This window comes from Oreochromis aureus, linkage group 23, assembly GCF_013358895.1.
Source record: "Oreochromis aureus strain Israel breed Guangdong linkage group 23, ZZ_aureus, whole genome shotgun sequence".
NCBI classification, from domain to species: Eukaryota; Metazoa; Chordata; class Actinopteri; order Cichliformes; family Cichlidae; genus Oreochromis; species Oreochromis aureus.
The window spans coordinates 45,232,702-45,259,904 of NC_052963.1; the positions used below are offsets into that span (position 1 = coordinate 45,232,702).

The window sequence follows — 27,203 nt, forward strand, 5'->3', positions numbered from 1 at the left end:
AGCACCTCAGAGCCATATGTATATCTCTCACAGTGCTTCATAACAAAATAAAGCTTTTTAGTTCACAGATCTCCGAGTCGGTGGGAGGCAGATCAGACGGCCACTGTGGCAAAATGCTGCATCTCCATTGGGTGTAAGCCTTGACCACAAGACCTCAGGGACCTGCTGGGGATGATTGGGCATGTAAAGCTCTAAAAGTCAAAACCAGAATCTTAAAGTGGGAACCTCCAAAAGTTGATTCTGAAATTGCAGAATGACTGAAACCAGTGGGCTGGTTTCAGTCATTCTGCAAATGTACTGTTTATAAGATTGGGGAAACCTGCAGTCAGCTGAGACTGAAGAAGTCACTTGGATGAGTGACGAAACGTTTCTCCCACAAAACGCTACGTCCAGATGAACAGAAGCAACTTTTGGAGATTTACTTACCTGGATGATTGAGAATGCATCAAGACCCCTTAAAGTGGGAAGTCGATGGGAAGCCAGTGTGAAGATTTTGACCTGCCGTCATGTGTTGAGTTCAACAAAAACAAATTGATACAAAATCTTGTTTCTTTTGTTGAGATGGCTGTGAAAAAAACTCGAGTCATGTTCAGGGAAGGATGTATTTATGATGAAGTGAAATGTGTGACAGCAGCAGCTTTATGTTTTGTATTTAGCAAATCCATGGCCGTTTGGCTCTTTGCATGCAGCTTGTATAAACTATTGCCACCTAACATTGTGTGTTTGAGATTTAAGCTTTCGCATTGATTGACTACAACTGCATGTGAGTCAGTCTCAAACTGTAAGTTGCAAGTGAGGCCTTCAGGAACATCTGTAGATTTCAGCTTCGGACCCGGTTTATGCTCTCTGCACATCTGCATGACACCGTGTATACACATGCTTTGAAATTTGGACACCCTGGAGAAAAGAGCGGCTGTTATGTCTTCATATTCTGTAGGTTTGCCCTTATTGCCTCCAAAGTCAAACGTAAGCAAAAACCAGCTTTTCCACCATCTGTTGTGTTGCTGGATTAGTTATGTCAAAGCAGTAAAGCCACTTTTTAAACAGCCTCTGCACTTGTATATACTGAAGATGACATTGAGTAGTGCCCGTTACTTGTTCCTAAATTTAGATTATGAACTAGTGAGCTAGTCTCTTACGATGAATGTGTTGGTGCGCGTATCACCCGCAGAGTGACGTCCGGCCCAGCTAATGTTCAGCGTGCTCTTAGCCTCGTGAAGGCATTGTTGCAACTAAAAAAGGTTCTGCTCTGTGGCACTGCTCGCAACCTGTCACTCATGCATGCTGCAGTCCGCAGTGTGCGCCGCACACACTGCACCGACTCCTGCAGCTATGGTTTGCTGGTATTTTGGATGACGAGCGATGCACCTGTGTTCCTGTGCGTGCACTGAGCGTGCCCGTATATCATCTGTCCTCTCCTTGTGTGATTTGTGTCCTGACATAAACAGAGTGGAATGAGGACTTTTTTTTTTCCCATGTGGAATTTGCTGTCATGTGCTGTCAGTTTTCCACTTTTAGTGTGCGTCTGATGTGCACCAACATCTGACCTATAGACTGAATTTAGGTTAATGAGGTCAAGTGGAACCACAGTATTTCCAGTGTGTGGACAACAAGCATGTGATCCTGTAAATCATATCAATCGTGAGCGAGGAGCGGCGCACATTAGCGGACACATGACAACAACAACACCCGTCCGTCAGCAGGCCACGAGCCAGCTAATCCAGTACACAAACCACCATTTTGGAGCTGCTGTTTCCTCAGTGCGGCTGCTTCTAAAATAAGAAACCCAGGAGGGAAAAAAGGCTGTAGTTTATACTACTGCCTTTTTTACATGCTGATGATACACTGTGTTGGAATTGCAAAATGAGTGTGAAGTTCAAGCTGTTCCTTTAACAAATGGCTTTGCTTGTTTCCCACATAAAATGTAAGCCCCCAGGAGGAATGCTGGGTTAAGTCGCCTCTATCGCCAACCATCTCTCTTCCTGCTGCCTGCCTCGACCAATAACAGCAGAGCCTGAAAGGGGGGAGGGGGGCTGGTTCCACTGAACTCATGGGGGACAAGGATGCAAGTTTGCGAGCTGAGTTTGAATGTCCCTGTGCAAATATGTGAGCAAGGCCAGAGCTGCGTCCCATTGGCTGTTTTTGTGCCTCTTTTACTCCCAGGAGGCAAGAAAGGGAACACTGAGGAACACTGAGGTACTGGGCCGGGGCTGGGAAGAGGGCGATGGTCAACATTACCAAACAGGAGGTGGAAGCATTGGGACGTGTTCCTGTTTGTTGGTTAAAGCAGAAAATAATCTGTTGCACCTGCGATAAATATTTCACCTTACCTCGTTAAACTTTCTACTGTGGTTGTTTAATATCGAAGATGATGCTGCGTCAGTGGAGCAGCCTGCGAGCGCATGAACGTCCACCAGCGTTCTTCTGAACATCTTTCCTCAACGGTCCCTCTGATGTAGCTCGGAGTCTGTGTGCCTTCAAGGTCGCCTCTGCGTTTGTGACCCCTCTCGTTATTGGATAGCAGTGATGGATGTGGAGAACAGCTTGGATGACAAACTCAGCTCCTAGTCGTCTTCGAGTGGACGTATGTCTGTAGGAGGCGCTGTCTGGCGCTCTCCATACTGTATGTGTTGATTGAGACAGATGCTCTCGGCTCTTTGTCTCACGTATACCACTGACAGCGAAAAATGAGTCAGTAGCTACGACACATGGAGCATCTCGCCAGTTCAAGATGACCGTATCTGCATGATGGCTGTGTTTATTTGATCTTTAGCAAAAAATATTGAAGTTGATCTTTATTGCAAGTTGAAATCATTTTGACATTTTGGTGTTTTTACACAGGGTAAAGTTGATTTAATTTGACTGAATGTTATCATAGCACTAATATTTATGTTTCCTATTTTGATTACAGCTTTTATGGCTGATGATGGTTAGTTTAGCTACCAGCTAAACTGTGATTAATTCCAACATTAAGTTTCAGCTCATTGTAAATCTTTTTTTTAGAGCGAGCTCCCATTTCTTAGTATTTTGCTTCAGAGGAGCCAGAGTTTCTCGACTTGTCTCGAGGGTTTCTTGAAGTTTTATAAAGTGTTTCTTTCTACGTTGGCTGCTTTTCCATTCATTTTCAGTCTAGTCCTTGTACCTGACCGTTTTAATAGAAATGCTTATGCACTTAACACTCGCTTATGAATCACTCAAGCATAAAAAGACACCTAACCTAAGCGATGAACCAGTGTTGTGTCCACACATAACGGAAAATTTAGCAAAGAACCGGTTTTTAATTGTAAGCAAATAATTTGTTCCCATTCTGCCAAAGATAACGGTTTAAAAGACATAAAGCAATATTTTTGCACTAACCATATCTCAAATTCAAGGAAGCTGGATAAATGAAGGGCAAAAGAGTATCTGAAGGTGACAGGAAAAACATCCAGCAAAGAGCTGACACGGTCGCTTCAGTTCATCATCAGATGAACGGGCTAAGAGGAAGGGCGGCAACATTGTTAACGCAGTAAAACAAACAAACCTGGATTAAAAATAAATAAGTAAATAAATCAGCCATGGCCTCCACAGAGCCCGGACCTCAACATGAGATCATCTCGACAGAGAAGAGAACAAAAGGCGGCCAACATCCAACAATGAGCTCCGAATGTCCTTCAAGAAGCACGGAGAACTATTCTTAAGGAAATGAGAAGAGAGCTTGCCTCACGGCGCTCATGCTATGTAGAAGAATAAATATTGACTTTAAAGCTCGTTAGAATTATATACTGTATTTACATGCAGGTTTGAATACGTGGATGCACCTATTTTCTATTTTCCTAGCAAAATATAAAGAAATGAGCGTTGGCTCGACACTTTTCTTCTGTGGTCACAGTTCTGTTTACTGCGAGAATGATAAAGGATGCTCTCCTCTTTGTTACATTTGGTCAGCCGGGCCTGTCGACAGGTGAACACTTCCTTATTCCCCGAGCTGGCCGTGGCTGCTGATGCCATCAGTCAGCGGTACCTGTTTACTGTCTCCCGTTAACCGCTCTCCCCTTGACCGCTCAGACGCTCCCCTCTGTACTGATTTAATTTAGTCCTCATTCTACTTTTTACAATCTCATTACCAAGACACACACACATCCACGGCTGTTTACCTCTGCCTGTCCAATGTTCTGCGGCGGAGAATCACATCTGTTATACAGTGGTGTTGTGGTGTCGAAGCAAGTATCATATTTAGAAGCTGGCCGCAGAAGCTTGGGTTTTACTGCACACTAAAAACTGATTGAACACTTTGTTCTTGCTTATTTTGTTACGCTGCGAGCGGCCGAGCGATCTGTTTGCGAAGCTCGTTGTTCACGTTTTCCCATCGCTCCCCGTCGACGGGTGCTGGAGCAGTTTATATAAAAAGTGCACTTCCACAAACTTCTCCCTGCGCATCACATGCGAATGCTTTTCCTCCCGCTCACACACGGATCTGCACACCAGCAGCATTTCTTAGAATAACAACTGTGCAGCAGCCAGCCGAGCTGCAGGGAGCCGGGCTTTTCTTTTTTCTCTCATCGTGTTTGTTTTGGCAGCAGCTAGAGAGAAAATTCTTGTACTGTCTTTCATTGTTTGCTACGTTTGTGTGTAAATCTGCTTAGGGTGACTTTATGGTTCAGTTACTCTAATGTGTGATGTTACGCTCACACCTCCACTTTAGGAGCGTGATGTTATTCACGCCGCTGGCCTTGGTGCGGTATATTCTGAGCCAGTTGGGGCTCGAGGATCGTTGGTTCGATGGAGTCTGGCTGAAGTACGTAAGCTGTCGTCCTGACAGTTTTCAGTCTATCACAGGTTAACACAGGTAAAACACACAGAGGCTAGTTTAGGAGCTCAAGTGTGGACTCTTGTACTTATTTCTTAGAAATGCTCTTGCTGTACGACTATAAAGTGCCGTGTTATAATAGCAGGAGTCCTTTGAAGCACATCTCTTACACTGAATACAGTGTATGCCATTCGGGTGACGGTCTCTCAGCATTCAGCACGATGAGAGAATGGAAACCAGTAAAGTAGTCGGTGTACACTGGAACACGAGGCTGCAGTAACATTGAGGTCAAATCCATGCTTGAGTGGGAATCGCTGGGATAAACAGGCTGCCTCAGAAATTAGGCCCAGTTCACCAGTTTGTGCTACAGAGAAATAAACTGGTGTGTTTAAACTGCAGCGTTAAGTTTTAGGAACGTTTTTTCCTCCCTGACCGTCTTTGTTATTTATCCCTGTTGTTACCAAGAGACGATGTCAGCTTGGCTTCTCCCTGTTTACCTCTGCCTGCTGTGTTGCTCTGTGTGCCACCCACACACCCACCCACTCATTCCAACTGACTGTTAGAGGGGGGGGGGCTCTGCTGACAACACCTGCACCTCCAAGAATAAGCAGGGCCCCTTCAGTCCCCTGACACCCCCCCCCCCCCCCCTTTTGTATTGTATGTCCTGTATTCTTTATTCTTTTGTCCTTTATGCTGGTATGTATGTATTATTTATGTGCATGCACACACGTACACACATATGGCGTTATGACACAATCAGGTACTCCTTTGTGGTTGGATGGTTCTCCTCCAGAAGTCACCTGCTGGGAAAATCCCTCAGCTTGATTTTATCGCCCCCCCAAGTCCAGGCCCCTGAAGGGACACCACGTGCCTCAGTCTGGCTTAAGATCCTGCTCTTCTTTATTTCTGCTTTCAGTGTCCACATGAGGCCCAGACTCCAGCTATAATAGCAGCGAGCACCTCCTGTGTTGTTGGAGGATGTACTGCAGTAGAATTAAAGCGCTCGTTTGCAGGTGTTAGTCATGCACATGTAGATTTCTCCCAATCTGGAGTTTAAAACACTTTCTGTCATTTCCAAAGACTCACTTATTTTGATTGTGCAACTCTTCGATCACTCTCAGATTTTACAGAAGAGAGTAGAGCTGGGCGATATGACCCAAAATTCATATCTCGATATTTTTTAGCTGGATGGCGATATAAGATATATATCTCGATATTTTTTTAAAGCCATAAAGTAAGAACAAAAAGAGAGTTCTTAGTCAAAGCTGTGTCCCAGATGTCACACAGGCACTTTTATTAACATACAGCATAGATGTACATGAAAAAAACTACTCAAAAATAAATTATGAGCATTTATTAAATAATGATGCTCTCTATATAAAACTATGTTGTTTTGTGCATAACAAAGAGCTCACAATTGTGCAGTCAAAATGTAAACTAACAGACGCTGAGCATAATAACAAAGACAGATTTCACAGCTGCTCTGTTCCCAACTTCTACTGCGTGACTGACAGCCTGGAGTTTGAAATCCGCTTCGTAACCATGTCTCTGAACAGGAGCCATTTATGGTCCTTATACACACACAATACGTTGAAGCACAGTACGTATCACTCCGCGAGGCTCCTCGGTAGCCGTAATGCTCCGACAATCCATCAAGCGGTGCAGCTCCGTAGCTTACCAAAGTCGAACTAAAACATTTATTGACAGATTGCTGAGCGCTGTGTATCACATAAAATCGGTTCGCGGTCATCAAGCACAACCAGAATTCATACAAAAGGCGCGCAGTCAACTTTTGAGAGAATGAAAGGATTTCAGGCCGTGCATGGCGTTAGCGTGGCTAGCTCGTTAGCGTGGTTAGCCGTCCAGCCCCACGCACGGGGCGATGCGCAGTAACTCGTTAACGGAGATTTGCCGTGTCCATCTTGTCGCTGCCTGCAGGTGAAGCGATGGGGGAGGAGGGGGAGTTGTGTTCAGTGAAGGAGAGGCGAGGCCGAGTAACGTTGTGTAAAGACAAAAGTGGACGAAAGAGAGGCAAACTTGCGGCTCCGCAACTATAATTATAACGTAACACAGACTATATCGATATAAAGGATATTGTCACATCTTATATCTCGTATAAAAATATATCGGTATTTTAAAAAAACTCGATATATCGCCCAGACCTAGAAGAGAGGATACTGTTTCCTTTATGGCATAAAAGTGGACCATAAACATGAAGATGTTTGTTTTTTAGATACTTGGATGGAATATTCGAACGCAGGATTCAGGATTACTCAGTTCAGAGTCACATTTGCAAAAATTAAAGGTTTTGTTTCTTTGTCTTCTGCTGCCAACGGTGAAAAAGCAGCTTCGGCAGGTTTACTGACAGAAACATGCAGCGAGAGAAACCGAGGGCGGCACTAACCCGGAGTTACTGTCATGTACTTTTAAACAGATGTATATGACGGGCTTCAATATTTCATGTAGTGCTCTTTACAAATAGTGTTTTTAAGCTAAAGCAAAAGCAAAGTTTTATTTGTTTTGCTAATTTGTTTAAACAGCAGTGTTGCATACTTATGAGGGCATTTACTTAGATAACAGCATGTAAACCAGAGTGAGTGAATGTATTAATTATGGTTTTCAGGTGTCCATATAAATGCAAGAACATATTTATCGTTAATATTTTTGATATTTTAAATAGACCATAAATCTGTTTGATTTTGATTTAAGCTGCAAAACAAAAAAGCAAAGAGTCACAAATCATCGTAATGACTCCTTAAGTGAATAATATGTCTGCTACTTAATCTTGCTTTGGAGGAGACGCCCCAAGAATTCCTATACAAGGAGAGGAAAACAAGCCTGGGGGAGGGGTGTTGATCTGATCAGAGGGAGGGAGGGGGACACAGTCCTAACGCTCTGTGCTGGTAAATCCACGTGGTTTGGTTGTCATGCTTTGCTAAGTGTTTCCCCCACAGTGGCCGTGTGCCTGCACCGTCTGCTCGACCCCTCACACCCCAGGCTTTTTTCTGGATCTTTCCTTTCAGCGCGTTTTCCTCCCTTTGAGCTTCAACCTTCCGCCTCGCCCTCCACCTTCCGTTCACCCGTCGCCTCTCCTGTGCGTCCGTATCGCTGCGTGCGGATGCATTTCACACAGACTGCATTGGCCTTTGCTTTTCCTTCCTGGCGCTCGTCAGCACTGAGTCGTCATGCCAGGGCACAGAGAGTCAGATCAGATCTTATTATAGCACGTCCATATCACTATAGGTGCTGCTGCATGATACACGTGGCTCCTGGTAAGCTGTAGTGATGCAACGTTGTTTTTTTGTTTTCCCTGACAAAAGTCCCATCTCCTCCCCTTCCATATGTAAAGCTTGTCGTTATATGAATGCACACGTGTGTAATCCCCCGGTTCTCTGTTTGGCAGTTAATTATGTGTGCTTATGGCAAATCTCTTCATTCTGGCAGTTATTGAAACTAAGATTTTAATTGGGGGAGGTTTCAGAGCGGCGTGCGCTGCATTAATGTTACAGCGCGTTGAAGTGGTGGATTGGCGAGCAGACAGTAAGTTATCATCCCAGTCAGCTGATGTTAGAGTCCTGTTGAACATGTAAACTCTGTGGTATGCATTTTATTCCTGCAGAGTTCACACAGGAACGGGATGTTTGTCGTGTTTTCAGACTGGATTTGTGGACACTTGGATTTGGTTGAACTGTTTGTTGGTCACCTGATCGCACACCTTGTTCCCAGAGATGTAGCCGGTAGTTCGAATCACGTCAGTGCACATCCAACGCTCTTTTCCAGTCGCAGTTACTTAACTCGACTCGACTGTGCTAGGTCTTTGAGGTTCCAAGCGAGCTGACTCGGGCCAAAAATGTGACATCAGCAGACTGCCATTTTTTTGAAACCTGGCAACGAGGGTAATGGCTGCACATAAATCAACACCGTGCAGACGTTTACCAGCAGGTGTACCATCGCTGCGATCGCCTCCATCGTTGGGTTCTGTTTGTGTCGCATAGAAATGGCATCACGGGACTTTCGATCGCCACTCACAGTGAGGTGGGACTTGACCAGGGTCGGTGCTGGTGGAAAAGAGGCATTTCTCTCCTGGTGGATTCAGTCCTGAGGTTTCCCCACTGGTGTCATCAGCACTTCCATGTCAGGACAAAAGAAAAAGGGGAACGTGATGGAACGCCAGAGTACGGGATGTCTCGATATTTCCCAAAGTCCTCTGATCCATTTGAGTCTCTGAGTTCTCACTGTTGTGATTATGACTAACACCCTCCATGATGAGCCTCTGCACGCCGGCCCCCGGAGACACCACGGTCGGTTGTCTCAGCTGTTTTCATTGGCTGCTCGCTGCGCCGATGGAAAGATGGCTGTCGCTGTTTGATAACCACAACTTTATTTTTCCTTGGGAAAAATGTTATAATCTGTATATGTTACAGTTTGTAACCCAGGTATGTTTCAGGCTCGGTGGCTGCTCTCTACACACGAGGGGTCAACTTTAGAGAACATTGTGTACCTGATATGCATCTTATTTACTGTCAGCCTGGTATGTTACAAAGCTTTAAAAACATTTGTGCCCTTTATCTAATCTAATGCCTCCAGATTTTAGTCAAGCAAGCAGCAACAGCACTGCCATTGTTGTGTCGGGGTCAGGGGTTAAAGGGCACGAAGGAAGGGTCTGCTTTCTTCCAACAAAGGAACGTTATTAGAACACGTTTGCAACACGTGACCCGTGTGCTGTGTTTTCAGTTTGGGAATGTGTGAATGTGACCTCATGTGACAGGTCTGTTTCTCCCAGTCGTGATTAAGAGTTTCCCTCCTTCCTCCCAGACTAAAACGTTCTTCCTGAGGCCTTGTGGGATGCGAGAGGAAGGAGGAGACGGGCAGGATGGGAGTCTTCTGATTTTTGTAAAAAGAGCAGAGGGGCATGTTCTTAAATGAGAGCTCTTTAACTTTAGCTGTTTTGTTTTTTGCCGCCTATATTTTTCCATCTGTCGGAACGACGCCTTCCCTTGAAATTCCTCAAGTATTTGGAAGCCCTCCCATCTTTTCTGAAGCTGCACGATTGACATGTGCATCCACATTGTGCTCTTCTCTGGGCATGTGCGTGCACGCATGTGCGCACACCTCTCCCCATGCACCGTCGCTCTGTGTAGTGCTATGCTGTGAATATGAAATAGGACAGACAGCATCTGCACTGCAGCCATCCCGCCCTGGCCTCACACTGCTCGCTGCAGCTGGTCAGCCTGCACAAACACACGAGCACGGAGCTTTTGTGTGCGCACTTGTGTTTTCTTGTCTGCTCATTTGTTTGTGTGAAATCATTTCCTTGTTTGTCCTGCTTTTGATTTCAGGCAGACGTTGTGTTTACCTGCAGACGCTCTGTGCGTGTTTGTCTTCACGTTTGCCCGTATGCTCGCTGCTACATTTTAATCTACACACAGCATCTGTGCTGCTGAGTGTAACCCAGTTAAAGGAAAACAGAAACTTGGCTTCACCTTTCATCGTGTCGCTGAATAAAGAGCACATGGTCCAGTTTCAGTATCGGTTTGTCAGCTCACAAGTTTGTACATTAAACATTATCAAACAGAGAAAAACACAACAAGCAAAAGTTTAGCCGGTTCATTTGTGTCTTAATAACAAGAATTTAATCAGATAATCTGTTTGTTTATTCGCTACTTATACAATTTATTGATATCCTTTCAAGGCTTCAGTAAAATGTCCAGTTTCTTGGCATCCTGGACTACACACAGCCCTCGCTCGGTCAGAAGGTCTACACGAACTCAACGCCCCTGAAATACAAGAAAGCCTGAAAGAGGGAAAGGAGGCAGGGAAGAAGGACGGAGTAAGGAAAGAGGACAGGAGAAAGGGAGAACTGTGACAATCGGGCCTTTGAAAAACACTTTTTTTTTTTTTCTGCGGTGCTGAGGACAGAGAGCAATTTGAGTTGTCTTTGACTTTCCTCTCTCTGTGTCTAATATGAGGAGATAATGGGCCATTGAGGCAGGAGAATGCTTTAAAAAAAACACCTTAGTCACGAGCGGGCCACGGCTCAGCACCGCCGATTAAATTATCCAGATGAGGACGGGTATTTATCCAAGAACGGCTACAGTCCATAAAACTGCACCGAGCAGCGCCCGGGCAAAGGTGTCGAGTCACCGTCTGCAGCTCTGCCCGAGTGTTTTACATGTAACCAGCTTCAGACAAACAAGAGCTGCAGCTGAATCCACGCAGGTGTTTGAGTTCCTCCGTTTGATGGCAGAGTTTGGGTCTGTGGGATTATTTTTTCCTCATCTGTCGCTTTCACCGTCGATTCATCGTAAACTGTTAGAGGCTGTTTGAATCTGTGTCTGAGTTTTATTTAAAAGGTCGCTGCTGATTCGGTGGTTAGTGAAGATCCAGCAGCAGGAAAAAAATGAGATGAATAATCCTGGCTGGCACTGGTGGTGTCCCAAACTGGTCCACTGGTCCAAACTGGGCCACATGCTCGGTGAATCAGAGAGAGACTGTTGGACCTGATGGCAGCTCTGAGCTTTTGTTGACCGGCTGAAGACACAAGTGACCTTCGTCTTCTGCTGTGTGTGTGTGTGTGTGTGTGTGTGTGTGCGTATGAGTAGTCCTCTGTGTTAATGAAAATCCTGAGGTCTGTGATGCAGGTGTCTCACTGTCTACATGAATGTTTTGTCCGCTGCGTCTCTCCATCACCTTCCCACCAAACTACCCAGTCAGCAAATCCTGCTAGACTTCTGTGTGTGTGTGTGTGTGTGTGTGTGTGTGTGTGTGTGTGTGTGTGTGTGTGATGTCTGACTGTTTTGTCTACTGCTCTGTGTGTGTGACGGTGAGAGAAAATCAGTGTTGACTGCAGCAGCGTGTGTGTGTGTGTGTGTGTTTCATGTTTGTGTCTAGATGTCAGAAAAGCTCGAGCTGGTGGCAGTGCGACAACATTAAAGCCGCGTCACAGAGGAGGGGAGAGCAACGCTCGTCGCAGGATAAGGGTTAACACGGATCAGCAGGTTGGGAGGTCGGTAACGACACCGGCATTGTAGGTGAAAAGAATCAGAAAGTTGCAGAGAGAGCCATCGGTGTGAGTTCAGTTCCACCCTGAGCATCTGCAGTCAGATCCAGTGACTGTGGTTTTCTTGGCGAGGTGATTTATCACCTGCGACGAGACGCACTGTGGTGGGGTGGGACCGAGGGAAAGGAAGGTGCCGAGGAGGGTCAAGGGGGGGAAAAAGAAAGAAGAAGAAACAGTGGAATAGGTCAAAGTGACTGTAAATCTTTATGGGGCAGAGAGATGACGAGAAGGTGAGACGTTAGCGTGAAAGACGGGACAGGACACGAACGGCGACCAGAGGGGAATCTAAAAAAATGTCTGTTGGGAGCATGCAGCTAATTACTGCAGACGGTCTATGTCTGGACTCATCTCCATGGTAACAGGATGGGCCAGCAGGGCTGGCCAGCACACAGGAAGACACAGACGAGGAAATCGATGAACAGACAGACAAAGCGGGCGAAACCACGCTCGTTAAACCACATTCCCCCCTTTTCAAATAGTTTATCTTCATGTGTGTGTTCGTGCTCTGCGCTGAAAATGAATTAGCCTTACATTACAGAGAGGCTGAGCTGCAGCAGGCTGAGCTGGAGATCACAATAGGCTGCGTTTGCGATCAAGATAAGGAAAAAACTGTAAGTCTGGCCACGTGTGGAAAAGGAAAAGGTTTCTCCGTTCTCACAGACCGCTGTTCAGTTTCCTTTCACTGCGATCGATGGATGCTTCGATTAAACTTTTTAGCACTTACTCGCAGCTGTAGAAGGAGCATGCGTTATAGCTGCACGGCTGTATAATAAAGCACATGTGTGCTTGTTCGTATCGTGTGTGTGTGTTTGAGATGAACCAGGCCCTGCTCTTCCTCAGCCACTTCCAGCCCTCGGTAACCCAATCCAGTCTCATTTGATTTTGCCATTAGAGCACACACATGTTGCCCTTTGTTCTTCATGTCACTTTTGTATCATGTTTCTTTTTATAGACACAGGTCGTGAGCGTTTCTTTGAACAGAGCTTGGCACAAACAGTCCATCGTCCCAAAAAGCCTCCAGCAGCAGGTTCACAGCCAAAATCTTCCCGCTGTAAGGTGACTCTGCTCACCGCTGCACCACCCAACCACACACGTGATCGCTGTTGGTGGGGACATGCTACAGTCAGAGTTTAACCCCGTGGCTCGGTAAACCACCCGGTTTCATTTAACGTCCAAACATGTTGGATCCGGGCTCCAGTGTGTGTGTGTGAGTCACACACACCCGGCGTCACGGCCGTCACTGACTCGGTGACGGATCCACAGGATTATAAAAATAACGCTGATGGAAAGGGAGGAGCTGTGGTGGCGGTATGCTGCCTCCAGTTTGTTTTTCCTCTCTGCTATCTCAGTATTTACTTATTAGAAGTGATACACGGAGCGCTTCTCAGGAAACGCCGATCAGTTCCCGAGAGCTCATTTGAATAATGTTGTTTGCAGCTCGGCCTTTGCTGCTCTGTGCTTTCCTCTGGTTCACTGCACTGTGAGAAATTGTGTTTATTATATAAAGTTAGTCTTGTTTCTTTGGCAACAGCTCACTAAATAAAAAGACGATGTACATTTTTCTGGCAGATTAAAAACAAATAAAGTTTTGTTGTTTTATGCCACGGATGCTCCTAATGGGTGTTTTTGTAACAAACCCGCTGCGGTGCTTTATAAGGATTTAATACTTTGTTCTTCTTTGTTTGAGATAAAACGAGTAGCTTGTTCAAAAGCAAGTTTTCAGCCTTGATTCTGTAGTCGCTGATTCGGACTTCATCCACTAGACCGATTATTGACAGGAGAGTGGCTTCTTTCCTCTTTATCCGAGTGGAAGGGAGACGGCAGCAGACGTGATTGGTGTGTGTGACCTTTGGGGGAATATCAGCTCGAAAAGCATAAAGGGGTTAGAAAAGATTGGGTGTTGGTGTTCGTCAGAGCCCGACTCACCTCTCCTTCACCTGCTGCTTCCTCACATCAGCTGTTTTCTGTCTTCCTCTCCATCTCCCGTCTTATTTCCCCTCTGCTCTTTCCTTAGCCTGTGTTGTATTTCCGTGAACGGCAGCGTGGTTTTCCTGCTTCTTGACGCCGCCGGTGTCACTCTGGTCCCTCCCAGCAATCAGCGTGTTTTTGTTTACACCCGTTCCACTCCCTCCAGTCTCTCCTCTAGTCTCTCAGGACAAATATCTTACATCACATCACTCGAAGCATTTATAGCAATGCTTTTGAAGCTCAGGACTCCCACTGTGGCCAAATATAGTAAACGTGAATCCAGCAACTGTGTGTGAGGATGAGTAAGAGCGTGCGTGTGCTCTCCTGAGTGAAGGGCTCTGGGGTAAAAACGTGTTTGTTATTGTTCCCAGCTCTTTGCCTGTAGACAGCACGGCCAATTAAAGGGGAGGTTTTAAGTGTTATGAGCAGGAAGTGTTGCCGTGTGTGGCTGCACGCTATTGGCTGTCGGCTTTCTCCCGCGTTCTCCCCCGAGGATCGAGCAGCCGGGGCTTTTACTGCCGTGGCCAAATGAAAGGTAAACGTAGCACACCTTTGATCACGCCTCGCATTTAAACACCCTTACTGGAACTGTGTGCATGCGTAAGGAGGCGGCGGGCAAATTATTCAATGACACAGTGAGGTTTTCCGTGTGTTTGTGTTTGGCTTAATGAGAGAGAACCTCTCCAGGATGCTGCCTCTGCCTCCTCGTCTTGTTGTGCCAGCGAAATCATCCCTTCATCTGTGCCTCCCCCTCCCCTCCCCTCCCCTCCCCTTCCCCACCCAGCCAGCCAGCCAGCATGAAAACAAAACAAGGCGCTGTATGAATGAAAGTGGGAGGGGCAGAGTGGCCTAGAAAGGCAGGCAGGCAGATAGAGCAGTAGATAGTGGTGCAGGGCAGGGTGAGACTGGGATGGAGAGGACAGTGGAGTAGGAGGGAGGAGGGGATGAATGAGTGAGCTGACTGGAGCATGTTTGGCATAGTAGCTAACCCGCGTTAGTGTGAGCAGAATGGGGAACAGTCCTGCTGCAGTGGTGGTGTTTGTGCTGCACATGTGCAAACTGCACGCTAGTTCTGTGAAGAATAACAGACATTTTGTCGTCTCATTGCATGGATTTGATTGAACAAAATGAGCCTCTGTTTCTGGCCTTGGGTATAAACAGATCGAGCCTTTAGCTTCGCCCCCCTCGGCAGTCGGTCTTCCCTGGCGTGTTGGCTTCTTAGCTGCATCTGCTCCTTCCCACCTGTCTCAGCACGGCCAGGGTTAACCCTGGGCGTCTCTCCCCTCCAACATGGAAGAGACCATTCAGCGGCTGACTCCCCCAGCCAGCTAGCACATTGGCTAAAGCTTAGGGTGGATCCAGAGGGCTGGAGCAGTACTCCGGCATGGATCTGGATCGGCCCTCCCCTTCACCATTGCGGCGGAGTGGAGGGTGAGGGCGGGGGAGGAGCTGTGCATTTTTCTCGGTTGTGTGCAGCAGCGGCGGCTTAACGGCACTTAGTAAAGAAGATGTAGAGGAGCGACCCCTGCATGAACTACCCCAGAGGATGGAGATGGTGTTTTTCCCTGCATTAGTCATTCTCCTTCTCCTTCTCCGGGGTTTTTCCCCCGGCTGCTCCCTTCATCATTGTTCCTTTATTTAACCTCGTTACCCCACCCCATCCTCACCCCTTGCCACAACCCTGTCTGTCCCCTCCGCTTTTACTCAGGCAGCACAATGGGCCGCCCTCTCGTGCAAAAGGAGGCATGCTGGGGTGGGAAGGTGGGGGCCCTGGATGTATCCTTGGCAGCAAGAGTTGTCCTCAACAGAGGCCGCATCCCACAAAAGCTGCAAACATGGCCCCCGTGGCACCTTTTTAGGCTGCTCATCAGCGTGACACCTGAATAATGTTTCCCCTTCAGTTCTTCGCTGCTACAGAAGAGCGATCGCAGCTCGGCTCGGCTCACGCAATCAGTTCAGACATCGCGACAGGCACATACTATACAAACACACGTCACGTGGTTAATGGACATGGAGCCCTCATCCTCCAGACAAAGCAGGACAGAGGAACATTAAAATGTTTGAAGCTCGTTTTACATCTGTCTGTGCTGTTAGCACACAGTATCCGAGCTGAACCCGCCGCAGACACGGTGAGATGACCGAAGGGCTCGTCAGGGTGAGATGAGATGTGGACACAATGTTTTTGATGTTGTACTGAACAGGCTCTGAATTAAGAGGAACTCTCTGAAACAGTGTTCTTTACATTTTTACCACCTTTTCTAACACCTGCTGAGCTTGAGGCGTAAAATACTCATCAATTCAATCTTCTTTTTTTGCCAATATTTTACTGTAAAGACCAACTTCCAGCCTTCAGTTATTACTTCTCCACTGCACAGCTGAGGGCGATTTACTGGTGCTGTTGTGTGCCAATGATAAAAAGGTTGGTGGCCGGCGTAACGTGAGCTCTGAGTCTGTAAAGTCCCACAGACAGGACAACAGCAGTCAGAGACTACTACAGTCACCGGTCAGATCACAGCTGACTCTTAGGCTCTTTCCAATAGGTCCAAAAAATCTGGCGTGAGCCCGTGTCACATAGTGTTCAGCCTTTCAGCAATTAAGCCGGTTTCCTTGGCAACACCGGCTGCTGCTGACGACCCTCGGGCGTAAACTGCTCAGGTGAAGTCGTACAGTTTTCCAGCCTGAGCTGGTTTGATTTGTGCAGTCACGTGTCTGTGAAATACGTAAAGTACATACTCACTAATACCATGTTAGTCAGTTCAGTCCATCAAACTCACGTCACATACAAACACACCCTCCCTCTGCTCTTTCAACCCCTCCCAGTATCCACTTGCAGTGAACACTGGGATATTTACTTATCACCTCCCAAATGCGAGCTGCGTGCCTGAAAAGCAGACGAGCTCCCGCCTTTGTGGCTTCTCTTAGGTGTGAGATGACAAAATCAGTGGTGCAAATACCAGCGAGCAAACAAGGAAGTCATCGTGTTTTGGGGTTTTTTTGACGTTCTTATGACCTTTGTGTGGAGGTCAAATGTTTTCCGTCTGCAGCCTTGTGTTCTTCCTTATGGCTGCGCACCGCTCCTGTTTTCTCTTTGAGCGACTGCAGCAATAACAGAAGGCCAGGCGGAGCGGAGAAAACACCTGTTTATAGTTCACATGTGTATATAAACACCCAATATGCATGCGGTTCGCTCGCTGCTCTCAGATCGGTGCAAACCACAGCTTGGTGGCCATTTTGCTGTGATGTTTGGTGAGCTGTTAAATGCTAAAAAGAGCAGCAGTGAGAAATATCTCTGTCAGCGCGCAGCCTTGTGTTTGAGCTCGTCATAGAAGCCGTCCAAACGGTGACACCGGCGGGGGAAGCGGGATAAAACGCGTATGAGGAGAATATGTATGAGCTCACATTTAACCACCTCTTTCCCCTTTCTGCTCGTCTCCTTTAGTGTGCTCGGACAACTGCAAGCACAGTGCCTGCACCCCCCAAGGCCAGTGCTGCCACGACCAGTGCCTGGGCGGCTGCTCTGAGCCGGGTAACGCCAGCAGCTGCGTGGCCTGCAGGAACCTCCAGCACGGGAGCGCCTGTGTAGAGAAATGTCCTCCTGGATACTATATCTTCAGAGGGTGGCGCTGTGTCAGCTTTGCTTTCTGTCAGGTTGGTAATAATTACAATTAATCACCTAAATTACAGTTAATTAATAAACTCGTACACCAGTGTAATTACATTTTTCCCCCATTTGTTGTACTTATTTTCATATCCAGGACCTCCACAACCAGTGTAAGCAGACTCGGAAACAAAACCAGGACCGGGACTCGGGCTGCCATGAATACGTCATCCACAATGGAGCCTGTATCCCAGAGTGCCCTTCCGGATATTCCAGTATAAATTCCACTACGTACGTCTGGCTGACACACAAACACACGCACGCACAAACCTCGCTGATGGTAGCTGTCGTCACATGGTCAGAGTTGTAAATGTCATCCCACCTTTACTCTGTGGTCACCGAACACATTCGGGAACATTTGCACAGAAGGGAATTTTACATTTTTTTGTTACACTCAATAAATTTCGTAGCGATGCAGGTAAGTCACCTTCTCCTCGTGTTGTCTCTTAATGTCTTCTGCTCAAGTACCAAATCTAAAATGGGACAAAGAGCATAAATATACCAAAGCACACGCAGGTATGGGCAAACCTGTATGTGATTGTTGGCCCCGCTTTGTGCAGTCCTTAGTAACAGTGCGTTACTATTTCACTGGAAACCTGAGCTGGATGAGTCACAAACTCAGCAGCACATCATATGAATAAAGAAAAGGCAATATTTGTACGAGAAGTTACCAAGCAGCGCCGAAGACACAGTTTCCATTTAGGCATTAGGCTACATAATTTCATATGCAAATGAGTCCTCTAATCTCAGCTGCTGCAAATAAGTCCCCGGTTTGTTTTCACAGCCTCCGTCACATTTTGTTCTCGGTAATTACCCAGCTGCATCGGCGAAAGCTTTGGCAAGCACAACGCTGTCCAGAGAAGTTTATAAAACTTTTAGTACGGAGATTATATGTGTTTCTAATTTGCTTAAATGAGGTTTTATGTTGCGTGCAAAAAACACTTGAGAGTTTTGATTAGTCTGGAAACCACATATGAGGGTCCTGTGCTCCCAGTAACGTTTAAACAGTCTGTGCTGGTGAGCGCGTCTCGTACAGTTTCATGTGAAATTTAGCAAAACACTCTGTGTGCATTTCAACAAGAGTTTCAGAGTCAGCTCTCTCTCTCTCTCTCTCTCTGAGTGAGAGAGAGAGAGATATTATAATGTTAATTCATAACAACTGTCCCCTCAAGGCTCTCTATTTTGGAAGATAAAGACCTTAAAAAATTAAAAGTCACCAAAACAACCCCCCCCCCCAAATGCCAGAGTGCTACGGTCCACTTAAACCCTATAAAATCCCACCTAGTCTTAAATCTTCACTCAAATCAAAATACAAGAGAAAATCATGTATTTCCTTTAACATTGCTAATGCTACCCAGTCATATACAGCCGGGACACCAACTTCAATACAGGAGCAGAAAATTTAAGTCAGAGTAATGAGGAATATCACAAACTAACCACCTCCTATTACCACTTTTAATAAATGTATAGAAATACATGTAGCTGTACATAATTGTATGTTTTTACTGCGCCCCACCTGCAGTACCTTCGTGGCTCACCATGGGGCCGCTGCCCACACTTTGGTAATCACGGCGCTAAAAGCAAACTCTTGACGATATTGGGGAGCGTTTAAAAAAACCAACCCTATGAACAGGAAGAAGAAACCTCGGGTAGATCCAGGCTCGGGGAGGGGCGGCCATCGCTGTGACCGGTGTTAAAAATCTGGAGCCTCAGCTCAGTCGCCTCTGTTATCCAGATATACTGCAGTCAGGAGCCACACAGGAGAAGAGTCAAAGGTCGAAATACCAGTTACAAACAGTTTTCCACAGTGCACACGTAACCTTATCTTATTGATGCCTTAAATGTGACAAGAGCTTTTAATAAAAAGACCTACGATCCTGTTTACCTCACAGCTTTGTCTGCATGTGTAACGAGCAAGGCCGTGACCTTATTTAGCTTTCTACTTGTAGTAAAGGGGATAAAGGAGAGAAGAACATCCCCGTCTCGGTAGCTGTTGCTAAACACGGAGGACGTGTGTCTGTTTTGAAGAAAGTGCGTGTTTACATGCTTTCAGTGCACATACATACAGCCGAGGCAGCGAGGACAACATGTTTGTCAGCAGCAGCTCGGAGAAATCCTCCTGCAGTCTGTCTGTGGCCGACGGCTATCGATAGAGACGCGTTTCAGACTTAATTATTATTTACTTCTTGATTGCAAACAGGGTCGTTACCTAGCGTGAAGAAGAAGAAGTGGAGTAAAGTTTGCAGACAGATGGTTACAACTGTTGAAAAGAGTAAAAGTGGCGAGTGTGACAGAAAAAGCAGCGTTGGCTCTAACAGCAGCAGGTTGTGCGCTACAGCCACAGGTGGCTGAATGATTGATGTTGTGTTTGTGTTTTTCTGGCGTACCTGCGTTTGTGCGCGTGCGTTTTTTGTTTATATATTTGCACGTGCACAAACACGCGTTAGTGTTTATATGTGCAGAAGGTTCTGGCTCATTACCAGCAAAGTGTACAGACGGGTTACTTTTTCCAGGTGCAGACATGATGTTACAGAGAAGACGGAGTCATATTGTGTGTTTATTAGATAAACAATACCAACTAAGGTGTTTTAAAGCTTTTAGTACAAACAGCAGAAAAGGTAACTGCATTTAAACCTCACGCGCTTTAGAGAGAAATGCATCTCGCCAGCCTGCAGGGAATATCAGGTGCTTAGACGGAAAAGAGCACACGCTGTAAATCTCAGTCACACACCCCGAGGCTTTAGGCCGAACAGCAGCCTTTATGTGCGCGTGTTGTTGTTTGTGTGCGTCCCTGCACATCGATGCATAATCCTGGGCAGTACTTTCAGGCATGTCAAGAATGCCTTGGTTGTTATGTGCCAATGAACTACACAAAATGGAAATATTGGTTGGTCGCCAGTTGGCGTCCACAGCCTAGAGCGAGGCTCGATGTCCACGGCGTCATTGGGAATCTGTTGATTTTTGTGACATTACAGCCTGTTTTGGTTATAACGAGAACACGTGTCATCATCTGGCAGCAGCTCCACCCAGACAGACACGAGCACGCCCCGTCCGCCACTGCTTTCACACCCACGGCGTCCAACGTGAAGATGGGCCACCCATCGGTTTGCATCACGATGTTTTTGCTGTGACTCTTAACAGACTGCTGAGTAGGAGACCCTGCCTCCCTTTGGTGCCTGCAGCATTGTGCATGTGTGTATGTGCAGCGCTGTTAGCACGCATCTGCAGCAACAAAGACATTGAGAGGTATTAGATATGATGGAAGCTGCCCTGTAATTCATTTTTCCAGGTAGATATTAAGAGAGATGTGAAGAAACATAACTGTATTTTTACTGCATCTTCATCCCCCTCTGCCAGTATAAAAAGAGTTTCCTCATCTTTCCTGGATGCTGTGACAGCACAGTAGTACCGCTGTGTGTGTGCGTACGCTCGCTTCTGTTGTCGACGGTTCGGGGAGTCACAGAGTTCAGCCGGACAGATCAACACTGTCCCTTTAAGAGCTCCCGTTGGACGCGGCCTGTCTGCCTGTGTGTCTGTGTTTTTCACTACAACGACCCAAAACATTCTGTCTTTCTACGCTGCAACTAGAGCGTTACTTCTGAGGAGCTGAATATACAATTTTCCATGTGGGAGAAAGAGACACAAAATATGCTTTGAGTTTTTCTTAAAAGTCACTGTTGTTCTGCAGAATTCATTACAGTGTATTTCCACTCACTCACAAGTCATAGAGGGGCAACAATGATTCGTCCACTGAGTGGGAGAAATTAGGAGCTTGATAAGGTGGAAACCACGAGGAGCCGGGCGTGGAGGGGCTCCTTTGGATCTGTCAGCGTAGATGGGAAAAGCAGTACCCGTGGGGTGTTTCGTGCCACTGTGACTGTGGTAAATGGGGTCTTCATCGCAGCCTGGCTGTCTGGGAGGGGTGGGGGGCTTATTTTGGATAACTGCGTGTATGTGTGTTTGTGTTTCCTGCAGAGAGGGAATATAATAGGAGCTGCACAGAATTATAGCAGGGTGAGCTTATGAATAGCAGTACAACACAACAGCTTCCTTTGTTGGCTGTTTCCTGGGCACAGGGGCTCCTTTAAAAACGTCCCCGGGGCCTGAGTTTGGTGATCGGTATCTTTTCTAATGATCCAGAGCAATCCCCTGCCCGGCTGACATGCACTCTACGTGAAAAACATTATAACCAAACATCCTCAATTCCTTCAAAATAGGAAATGGGGAAGTATACATTGAGGCTTCCTTGCCCTTCAGCCAGTGTGCAGTATGAAGTGTATGGCTAAAGCAGACCTTGGTGGTTGGGAACATCGAGGGTGGAAATGAAAGCTGGATTCTGCTCTTTTGAGAGTGCTTCAAAAAAAATAAACAGTGCTCATTTGTGAATGGAGCAGCATGTACCAGACTACTCGCTACACATGCCAGGCCTCTTGTGAATGATTTTCTTGAAGGGCGCTATCAAGGCCTCATCGCCTAGTGCGTGCGTGTGTGTGCGTATGATTACGTGCAAAAGCACATGTTTGCAGTGAGAGGACATCCCTCTGAGAGCTGCAGCTGGTGCACGAGTCTTGTTTCTTTTCTCTGTGACATTCTTTGCTTGTGTGTTGCACTAAAACTAACGGCAGAACATTAATCCTGATAAATAATTTATTTTGGAGGTTATTAAATCATTTGAGAGAATTATAGAGATTCACATAAGTGCAGCAGCTTTTTGAGCGCGTTTGATGGTTTCTTGTTTGATTCACCACCGTCACTTCCATTAAAATCATTAAAAACAGATATATATGATTATATAAAGCCCCACCAATATACCGATATATCAGTTGGAGGTCAATACTGATATCGACAGATATGACCCTTTTATCGATACATACAGGTTTTAGCATTTACAATGGCCAATAAATGAAAAGTGAAAGATCCATATTTGGAACCCCACAAACAACCAATCACAGCATGGCGGAGCGTAAACAATCAATCCACATTTTCGTTTTATGTCTGTGGGGATTGACTCAGCCAGCCTCAAGTGGACACTAGAGGAACTGCAGTTTTAGACACTTGAACGTTGGCTTGTGTTTGTTTTCTAATTTCCTTTGGACTAAGGGAGAAGAACAGCAGCTATAACAGAGCAGATGGATGTCTGCACGTGTAGAAAAGTCTGAATAGACCTCAGAAAAACTACTGAACAGATTCGTCCTTGTTGTTTAAAACTGCGATGTCATCCCCGGCCCCGACCCACGGCGCTCCGCTATGTCACCGAGCATTCCTGCCTCATTCCAATTCTGATAACTGCACGCAGAAACATTTGAGGCATTTTCTGTGTGTTTTCGCTCAAAAAAGTTTTGTTTCCTTTAACTGAAAGCGTTTCTCTGCAGTGTCCACAATGTCTCCAGAAGTCTTGACCTTCAGCTAGTCGTGGCTCACACACAAAGCTCATTCATTAGGATTTTGATGTTGTGTGTTTCTCTGTGTAGGCTGACTTGCTCACGGTGTGCAGGCTTGTGTCCTAAAGAGTGTGTGGGAAACAAGACCATCGACTCGGTAACGTCGGCCCAGGCTTTGAGGGGGTGCACCATTCTTAAAGGCAACATGATCATCAAGATTCGAGGAGGCAGTGAGTACCACTACACTTCACCTCCTGTTTCTCTCTCCGTGTCGCCTTCTTATCCATTACTTGGGTTTCCTGACTTTTTTGCCCTCTTTGTTAGAACTTTTTGAGCCTTATGATTTATCTGTATATACCTGACCTCTGTCTGCTCTCATCAGCTGGTAGCTGTTTGTGTGATGAACTGTCTTCTTCTTTGTAGATAACATAGCAGCCGAATTGGAGGCGAGTTTGGGTCAGATTGAAGAGATCACAGGCTATCTGACCATTCGCAGAGCTTACGCCCTGGTCTCCCTTTCATTCCTCCGCAAACTACGTGTCATCAGGGGGGAGCAGCTTGAGGCAGAGTAAGTCTCCTCCTCTCCTCTCCTCTCCTCTCCTCTCCTCTCCTCTCCTCGCTGTGAGTGATTTATTTTTCCGATGTCCGATCTCTTTCAGTGCCTATGCCTTCTATGCGCTGGACAACCAGAACCTCCGTGAGCTTTGGGATTGGTCCAAGCACAATCTAACCATCCTGCGTGGTCGCACATTCTTCCACTACAACTCTAAGCTTTGCATGTCTGAAATCCGAAAGATGGAGACGGTGACTGGAACCCGGGATCGAAACCAAAAGAACGACATCGCTTTACGCAACAACGGGGAGCAAGCTTCCTGTAAGATGACCAGAATACGAGACTGGGGACCGCCATGTTTTGGGGATCGCTCGGACCAAAAACTAACATGAACATGATTATTGTGTGTTTGGTCCTTTAGGTGAGACGAAGCTGCTGAACTTCACTTTGATAAAGACCAAGTCGAATATGATTATACTGAGGTGGGAGCCATTCTGGCCAGCAGACTTTAGGGACCTGCTGGGATTCATGGTTCTCTACAAAGAGGCGTAAGTAAATCATTGCTTCATGTACAGATGAGGACACACAAAACCCAACACTTTACTCTTCAGTCTGTATGACACACGGATGCCTAACAATGTTGGGACGTTGGGTCATTTTCGTTCCATGTGCAACAGGCCGTATAAGAACGTGACCGAGTTTGATGGACAGGACGCCTGCGGCTCTAACAGCTGGGTGATCGCCGATGTGGATCCGCCGCCTCGTTCCACGGAGGGAAAGAAGGCAGAGGACCCGGGGTACCTGATCCGACCGTTGAAGCCCTGGACCCAGTACGCCATCATGGTCAAAACGCAGCTGTCTGCGTCTGATGAGCACCAGGTCCACGGAGCCAAGACCGAGATCATCTACGTTCAGACGAATGCTTCCAGTGAGTAACGCCATGAACACCAGACTTTTGTGCTTTGATGGATACTTCAATAACTGTAGAATATCTGACTTTTTACAAATGATTGTATAAAATGATTTTGGACTTCTGTTGGTGGACTTTTGGTAAACACTCCAACTGTTGTTAATTGTTTTATATGATGGGATGTATTAAGAAGCCATTTGGGCTTAAACTGAAACAATTTTGGGACCTTGCTCACGTTTGGATGAACCTTGCTTGATGACGTAAGTAAAAAGAAAAATGTTGGGGGGGGGGGTGCCCTCACAGTACTGTCAGCATTCATTTCTTTATATTTTTTTTCCAAGTTGCTCCACTTTATTGTAACTTTTTAAAGTGCTCTTGAGCAGGCTCTCTGAAGGTCTGTCAGAGTTTTCGTTTGTGCAGTGTTTGTACCTGATCATTTTCAGGGATTTTTTTTATTTGTTTAAGCCTCTTAACATTGACCATGAACCATGAATCATTGGAGCATAAAAAAGGAACCAAACTCGAGGGATGAACCAGACGACTTAGCAAAGAGACACTTTTTAATTGTGCCTGTAGTCACTCTGTTACCTGAGGCAAAAACACATTTCTTTAGTTGAATCTGTGAAAAATGCCAAACAAAAGCTGTCTGACAGGCAGAAAATAATCTGTTTGAACCAACAAACAGATTCCAAAAGAGCTATTAGCCAGAAACTTCACGGCATGCAGCTTATCCTTAAAAGAGTGAGGAAAATAGAAGAACAAAGGAGAAAGTGGGAGGCCTGGAAAACAAAACGTTTACAGCAAATGAGCAGCATGTAGAAGTCAAGAAACAGGAAAATAATCTGGGAAGGCTCCGACACAGGAAGATGCATCCGTCCCCTCAGCTGATCCATCCGGTCTCAGTGGAGGGTGGACTGCACTGCGCTGTGGAATAAAGGTGTTTAAAAAAAAATAGACTTTTAAGCTCGTTAGAATTGTGCAAACTGTTATGTTTAGTGTTTCCATGGATGTTTGCACATTTAATAAATCGTTGGACCTATTTTATTTTCCTAACAAGGTAAAAAGAAGAAGAATGGAATGGTGCCTCTAGACTTTTGCAAAGTGCTGAATCTGATGGAGCTAAAGTCCTTTTGATGCACTTACATTTTGTTCTCTGTCCCCATCAGAACCCTCTGTTCCTCTGGACCCCATCTCCTCCTCCAACTCCTCCTCTCAGATCATCCTGAAGTGGAAACCGCCCACCAGTCCCAATGGCAACATCACCCACTACCGGGTGGTCTGTCGAAAGCAGCAGGAGGACAGCGACCTGTACAAATTCGACTACTGCTTACAAGGTTGCTGCATCCTTTAAATGGTTCGCCCTCTTCAGTCATTTGTGGGGCTTTCCCTGACAGCTGTGTTTTCCCGTCCAGGAATGAAAGTGCCGTCTCGCATCCCGACCCACCTGGACAGTGAGGATGAGCAGAAGTGGAACCAAACAGATGAGCCCACCTCGGGCGGCAGGTGCTGCGCCTGCCCCAAGACGGACAGCCAGCTAAAGAAGGAGCAGGAGGAGATAGAGTACCGCAAGACCTTCGAGAACTACCTACACAATGAAGTCTTTGAGAGCAGGTATGAGAGCAGGTTCATTCCCAGCATCTGAACATGCAACGATGCCTCGGCTGCATCGTTTACCCACATGCTAAATTTTTATTTCGGAAAACAAAATGAAAACTTAAATAGAGACGCACCCCACCACCTAAATTAAAGCCACTTTAAGTTTAATTCATGTACCTGGAACCACTTAATGCCCTCTAGTTTTGCAGAAATGTAACAAATTATTTTGCTGTGAATTTATCTTCACACCAAGCGAAGCACCAAAAGGAGCTTCTTGTCTCGTTTGTTTCTCCTCGTGGCCGGGGTTAAACCAGATTGCTTGGTGTGAGTCTCCAACACGTCTGTGCCAATTCTGTGTCCTGTCCCCTCCACCACTGCGTGTGGTCTTTGTAGGCACTTGTTTTTGTGGGGCACCCACCGTCGGGGGCTTGGAGGGGAGGTGCTGAGTGTCTGGGCCCCGGTGCCCCTACCTTGTTCTCGGACACACAAACACCCAGTCTCTGCCTCTGCTTCCCTGTGGGGGTGATTACTGTGCCCATTATCATTCATGCCGGTCAGGAGCGCAGTCATGCACACTGCCATTTGGAGACACGCACGCACACACAGACACACTTGCACGCACATCAGCCGCATTTTGAACTCATGCTTCTGAGCTGGCCACGGTCGGCTCCATACAGTGCGGGACACCAGAAGCGGCTCACGCTTTTCGTATTTTGTCACGCAAACGGACATGAGCTTCCGTTTTTTCTGCTTTCACTTGGTCCTAAATGCAGCACTCGGGTTCGTCTCTTCAAGAGTTCATACACGGTAAATCTGCCTTTTGTTGCACATCAGGTGAAACATCAGCTCTTCTGAGTCTTGATTTGGTTTGAGCTCAAGACCTGTTAGCTGGGATGGTGCTTCCACTCAGATCCATCTGGATTGCCTGGCACCACCTAGTGGTGAGAGTCGGTATGTCTCCTAGGATGGTATTTGTGGATAAATGTCCTGAAGTTAGACACACAGGAAAGGTTAGTGCGAGCAGAGGTCTGGGCTTGCTTCCACAAAACACCATCTGTCATCTGCAAACACTTGATGCACATGAAACTTTACAACTTTGCAGATCCGCGCTCTGTCACTCACTCATATCCTATTCTAACTTTTACTTCTGCAGACCATCCCGGCGGCGCCGCTCGGTGGGAGTTGCTAATGCCACCCAGCCTCCTCTCTTCCTTACCACAGTTCCCAATCTGCAGTTGGATTCAGGCACAATCTCCCCCGATGGCGAGGATCAAGAGGAATCCAAGGT

The 27,203-nt window shown here is 46.5% G+C and overlaps 1 protein-coding gene across 2 annotated transcripts in view; it reads left to right on the forward strand.

Moving 5' to 3' along the window:
• insrb (insulin receptor b) overlaps nt 1-27,203 on the forward strand; it is a 78,868-nt gene that overhangs the window by 38,266 nt on the left and 13,399 nt on the right. For both annotated transcript variants that reach the window (XM_031745682.2, XM_039606654.1), the window contains exons 3-12: nt 17,257-17,465; nt 17,573-17,706; nt 22,947-23,086; nt 23,280-23,424; nt 23,516-23,730; nt 23,831-23,957; nt 24,087-24,337; nt 25,486-25,653; nt 25,732-25,930; nt 27,069-27,201. In XM_031745682.2, the coding sequence (XP_031601542.1) occupies nt 17,257-17,465; nt 17,573-17,706; nt 22,947-23,086; nt 23,280-23,424; nt 23,516-23,730; nt 23,831-23,957; nt 24,087-24,337; nt 25,486-25,653; nt 25,732-25,930; nt 27,069-27,201 (1,721 nt within the window). The remainder of the gene's footprint in view (nt 1-17,256; nt 17,466-17,572; nt 17,707-22,946; nt 23,087-23,279; nt 23,425-23,515; nt 23,731-23,830; nt 23,958-24,086; nt 24,338-25,485; nt 25,654-25,731; nt 25,931-27,068; nt 27,202-27,203) is intronic.